The sequence below is a fragment of the Alligator sinensis genome, unplaced genomic scaffold (assembly GCF_000455745.1).
Source record: "Alligator sinensis unplaced genomic scaffold, ASM45574v1 scaffold628_1, whole genome shotgun sequence".
Classification (NCBI taxonomy): domain Eukaryota; kingdom Metazoa; phylum Chordata; order Crocodylia; family Alligatoridae; genus Alligator; species Alligator sinensis.
The window spans coordinates 3,066,843-3,072,561 of NW_005841873.1; the positions used below are offsets into that span (position 1 = coordinate 3,066,843).

At 45.1% G+C, this 5,719-nt stretch overlaps 1 protein-coding gene across 3 annotated transcripts in view; it reads right to left on the reverse strand.

Moving 5' to 3' along the window:
• Window positions 1–1,494, reverse strand: part of PIWIL1 (piwi like RNA-mediated gene silencing 1) — a 29,013-nt gene extending 27,519 nt beyond the window's left edge. Inside the window, exons 1-2 of one of the 3 annotated variants that reach the window (XM_006017083.3) lie at window positions 1,255–1,319; window positions 455–537 (exon numbers count right to left, since the gene is read on the reverse strand). In XM_006017083.3, the coding sequence (XP_006017145.1) occupies window positions 455–529 (75 nt within the window). In that variant the 5' untranslated portion in view covers window positions 530–537; window positions 1,255–1,319. Of the gene's footprint in view, window positions 1–454; window positions 538–637; window positions 727–1,254; window positions 1,320–1,346 lie in introns of those variants that run through there. The other 2 variants (XM_006017082.3, XM_006017081.3) reach the window with 2 other exon arrangements.
• Window positions 1,495–5,719: the final 4,225 nt, after the last annotated feature.

Sequence of the window (5,719 nt, forward strand, 5' to 3'; positions counted from 1 at the left end):
CAGAATTTTTTTGTTTTTTTGCAATTTCTTAGTTGGTCTAACAAAAGGTATCATATCTCTGAACCAAGAGTTCTAGATTTTTGCATGTCTTTTTGTCTCAGACCAATACGGCTCTCAAAATGTATCCCCGAGACTAGCTCAGGGAACCCCAAACAGCCCTGTTAACCTGACACGATGACCCAGCCGACACACTGTGCTGACAAACTGGCTAATTAGCCGGATGTAGGCACATGGCTACGCTGCTTCCCAGGGCGCCATGACAAAGCTCTGCACTAATCCCACGTGAAGGAAGATGTAGGACGGGCCCACGCCCAAGCGGGCTGCCGCAGCAACACCAGCCACACCACTTTCCAAAAAAGGTTTCACGTGATGCCAAGCACTTTGTGGGCCGCTTAGGACTTCACTTCATCCTTCAAAACGCACTCGGCTCTGGATCCAAAAAACCAGCACTTACCACAGCTGCTGCTAGGGAGGTCGTGTGAAGCACCTGGCCGCGGGCTCTCCCACGGGCTCGGGCCCTGCCCGTCATTTTCCTTCCTAGGAGACAAAATCCACAGTTTTAGGGCACTGTCATTTATCACCTGAGCCCCTTTGGTTCCCTCCTTCCCTGTATCCCACTTCCTATTTTAACTCTTGCCTTTTGAGAAAACGCAAGAACGTAAAATGTTACCATTTTTAAACGAAGCCAACCCATGAATTAAATTTTAACTAATTAAACCGGCTTTATACGAGGCTAATTTTTAAATTTAAGTTTTGTAAATGAAGCCACCCTGCTAATTAAATCAGCTCTAAATGAAATCAATTTTTGAATTTAATTTTCTTTTAAAAAGAAGCTGGCCTGTTAATTTATTAAATCGGCTTTAAATGAAGCCAATTTTTAAATTTAATTTTTTTCTTAATGAACCCAACCTGCTAATTACATTGAACTAAATCAGCTTTAAATGAAACCAATTTTTAAATTTAAATTTTTGTTAAGTGTAGCCAGCCTGCTAATTAATTAAATTGATTCAATTAGCTTTAAATGAAGCCGTTTTTATTGTTTTTTAAAAATGAAGCCAGCCTAATAATTAAATTGACTTTAAATGACGCCAATTTTTAAATTTAATTTTTTTTTTTTTTTAACTTTAAGGGCCACGAAAACCCAAGTCGCCCCCTCCCCCAACAGCTCCCAACCGTCGCTACCGAGGCGTCACCCGCCACTCCCCGTCGGCGCGCCCCGCCGCGGCTTTTAAAGGCCGCCTCACACTGCCGGACCTAGTAGGGGTCGTTCCGCCCCTCCTCGTGGTGTTTCCGGGTGGACGGTCCGCTCAGCCTTTCCCGCTCCGCGTCTCCGAGGAGCAACTTACCACTCCCGGAGGTACCGTGGGTCCGGGCCGGGCACGCGCGGGGTAGCACCGAGGGGGAGGTAGCTAGGGATTATTTTTTTTTCCCGGAGCGGACGCATACGTCGCGGGAGGGAGGGGTGCGAAAACGCCGCTCGCGTCGCTTCGCCTCGCCTCGTGGGCCAGCGAGCGCGGCGCGTGCTGGCACTGGATTGGTCCGCGCCGTCACGTGCGCCCCGAGGGTGCAGCCGAAGCGTTCCGAAGGGGAGCCGAGCCGAGCCGAAGGCGCCGGGAGTGACGTCAGTGGGGCCCGAATGCTCCCGAAGTGCCCGGCCGCCGGAAAGAACCGAAAGGTTCCGAAAGGAGCCGAAGCTGGAGCTGGGCACCTAGCCCTGCCTGTCCCTGTACATAAGAGCAGTGATGCACTGAGCTAGCTGTCTCCCTGGGCCAAATCTCCTTGTCTAATGGCCCAAAGCATAATTAATGCAAGCCCCCTTCTTCTTTCGTGGGCATTGATGTCCTGTCCCCACTCGCAGCATTTTAGGCACTTGAAAACTTGTCTAACTCTATAGTCCAATAAGAGATGTTGCCCTCCGATGTCCTTGCCTCTGGCGTCATTCCTGGGGCATCCCAGCCACAACATCGTGCTTAAATATTGCGGCATTTTATACCAAAAACTAGACCTCTTGGTTCCAAAACGATACCTTTTTTATGAGACCAACTGGGAAATCGCAAGAAAACACATGCGACCGGGCGTCTGAATTCAATGTTGCACCTTTGCGAGCCGTGGGTGACATTAGGAGGGCACAGAGGAGGCCCAGAAAATTGGCAATAATGATAGTGAGTGGTACCGAGAGGCTTCCCTATGAGGAGAGGCTAAAGAGGCAAGTCCTATTCAGTTTAGAAAAGAGACACCCGGGCTAGGGACAGGCATTACACATAAACCGGTTTAAGTGCTCAGAAACAGGTTTAAACCTGTAACCGTGCACGTAAACCAGTTTGAAAATGGCTGAAACTGGTTTGAGATCAGTCTGATATTATCTTCAATCAGGTTCAACTAATTTGGCTCAAACTGGTTTATGCAATGTCTGTCCCAGACCCAGAGGGGGGACCTGAGAAGGATTTACAGGATACTAAATGGCAAAAAGAAAGGAAATATGGATTTATGATTTGCTGACTCTCAAACTGGGGGTCACAACATGGAGACTGGTAGGTCCTAAGTTTCAAACAAACAAAAAGAAGTGTATTTTTTTTCACGTTGAAGTGTGAGACCTGCTGCCACTGGAAGCTGACAGTTTAGCCAGATTGAAAAAGGGACTGGACAAATTCTTGGAGAAAAGGTGCATCAGTAGTGACTGTGCACAGGAGTTCAGGCTCCAGCCTCCAAACCAGAACTTCGTCAACCTTAAATGCTGGAGGCTTCAACAGAGAGATAAAAAAATCCTTGTATCCAATTCGGAGGAAAAAATCCTTGTTGTACCCAAGTTTGAGGAGAGGAGAGCTCCTGAGTTGAAGACACACCTGCTATTTCTGTTTTGCAAAACCACCATGCTATCATTCCACCAGGAGGTGGAGCAGTGAAACAAGAAATAAAACTTCAGACTAGGCACTTTCTCCAAAAGATGTGCTTCTCAGATCCACTGACTGACAACAGCATCTAAACAAGATGCTGCAGAAATGAATGTGTTTTTATACTTGTTGGGGCAGATCCCAGCTCCTGCTGGAATCGAGGAGCTTTTATTCACGTAGCTACAGCATCCTTAGGAAAACTCACACTTACATTGCACCTCCACACCTTGTAGCTCCCAATGTAAGGTCATGCTGGGCATGGACAGCAAGTGTCCTCTCCTTGGGCAGGTCTGGGCTGCAGACTGCTCTACAGGAGCTATGATAAGCAGTCAAATTAAAGCAGCTTGAAAATAGAGGAGTCTCAAAAGTGGCTTAGGGCTTCTCTGAGTGGTGGGAAAACTTACCAGGGTTGTTATATTCTGTTGTTTTACGTTATGTTTTTCTAGAATAAAAGGGAGCTGCAACTATAATTGTGGCAGTATAAATAGATTGGTAAAATGATGCTGCTAAATTTTCAGTATGAAGAAAAACCTTTAGAAACGCTTCTGAGACATGAGCACAGGTTGTATCCTATTGTGTTTAGGCCAAATCTTTCATCTCTAGCACCCTAGCGTTTGGCATCCTTCTCACCAAATGATGATGCATGTTCCCTGTTCTTCCCTCTCAACGCTTATAAATCCAAAGTGCCTTGCACAGTCGCTGAGAAGTGAGGGACAGTGACAAAAAAGTGGCTGACCCTTTTTGGCCTGGGGAATGTCAGAGCAAACACAGAGCATTATCTAATTCTTAATCATGTATTATGCACTGCACACACACACGTGCATCCCTAAAAACAAGCCCTGGATGAGTATGATCAAGTGCAATTCAACTAGGACTAATGCTTCTCTTGAAAAGTTCTCTTACTGTGCAGATACGGTGTAATCACGCTTCTCAAGGAAAACTCTGCATTTCTATTGTAACCCTCTCATTCACCACTATCTTCTTCAGTTATTACTTCCCAGGCACCTTACCCAAGGCCGTAAGTGTTTGATACTTAATGTGAAAATTGCTTTTGACTTTTAAGACCTTGGAGAATAAAACACTAACTAGATTAACATTTCACTTGCCCCGAGTGTCAAGGGAATACAACAGTGTTTTGTACAAAAGCTAAACTGGTTGTCTTGTTTCTAAATACCCACTTTTTTCTACAGTGTCTTGGGCCCCCATAAAAACAACACTGCATTACGTGCTGCCACCAGGTTGTTCATATTAAGACAGACCCAGAAGTGCCTGGAAGGAACAGCTGGACATTAGCCTAATTAAATGTTAACACAATTCAAACTAAGCACAGGGGCAAGCAAGCCTTGTACCACAGAGACTTCACACTTTCTTTAGTAGGCCAGATATTGGCTCATATAAACTCTTTTTTTTTTTCTAGGTACAAAGGCTTATTTAGTTGCTGATCCATTAGCCCCATAAACCCCAGAGATATGCGCTCTAGATATTAAGACTCCCCACGCTCAACAGAACTACTAAATTTCGTGGCTTGGAAGTAAGCAATCCTAAATAGGAGCTACTCCCCATGCCCCAACTCTTTTTTTTCCTTTAGCGTAGACATTAGAGCTGTACATCTCAGTTAACCTAACCAGACTTTGACTACCTTGGCTGCATCCATGTGAGCAGGGGCATACGTTTGCAGCAGCGCAAACTGTAGTGGCACAAATTTGTGCTGCTTTGTGCCACAGTGCATGTGTCTGCTCAAACCACACGTGCCTGCATGTCTGGATTTGGCCCTTGAGATTAGATTATTGTAATGAGTTTTATGCCTTTTAAATCACTATGGCCCGATTCCTCCAAGGAATCTAGGTGCCTAGCTCCAGTTGATATTCAAGGGAGTTGCATACCTAAAGAGGTACCTAAATGCTTTGCGGATCAGGCTCCAATCTATGGGAATACTGTAATGGTCCATGATCCATGTCCATCTGTACTGCAGTATGAGAGGGCAAGGAAGGGCAGCCTTGCAGGAGGCAGTCAGCATTTCATAAGTTCGGGCATCAAGCAGTCGGATCTGAATGAAGTCAGCGGATCTTTTCTGCTGGTTTCAATGGGGGCAGGATCAAACCTGAAATAATCTAGGAGTTGAATTACAACAGACCAAGGCCCTGGACCTGCTCCTATCTGCCCATTTGGAGTTGATTTCCATGGGTGGAGGATTAGGTCCCCTTGTCCAGTGAATGGCCTTTGCCACCTCTTCTCCCAAGCTGTTATGAGTGTATACCGTACCGTAACAACAGAAGTAAATACTCATTAATATCTCCTTTTGTTTGTTCAGATTCTGACTTGAAGCCCAGTTCAACTCTGTGATTTATAACTGAGGACAGGACAGCAGCCTACTTAAGAAACAAAATGCTCCTTTTCTCAATTAAAAAGAAAAGCCCTTAAACGTCAAGGCCAAGTGGGGGTGTGACTTAGACACAAGTTACCATACTTCCAGTGTGTAATTTTTATTACTCAAATATAAATCTGGATAAATATTTAACAAACTCAATACATGTACTTATGCAAGGCATGTTCACCGCTTTTTAAGAGCACTGATTACTGCTTGCCGTGGGCTCTTTACCCACAGTGGGAAATGTTATTGCTTCATAGCCTGCAGAGCTCTGCAGCAGGTCAGAGGGCTAAAGCTGCAGAAACACGACATGCAGATTTTCTTAGATCAGCATTGTTTAAAAGGTAAACAGACTAAAAAGATCTATTCAGAGCCACTCCAGTGACTTGAATTGGGAGAGTAAACAAAAACGTGCGCGAGGGGAAATTTTTTTTTTTTTTTTTTTAAATGAATAAATAAG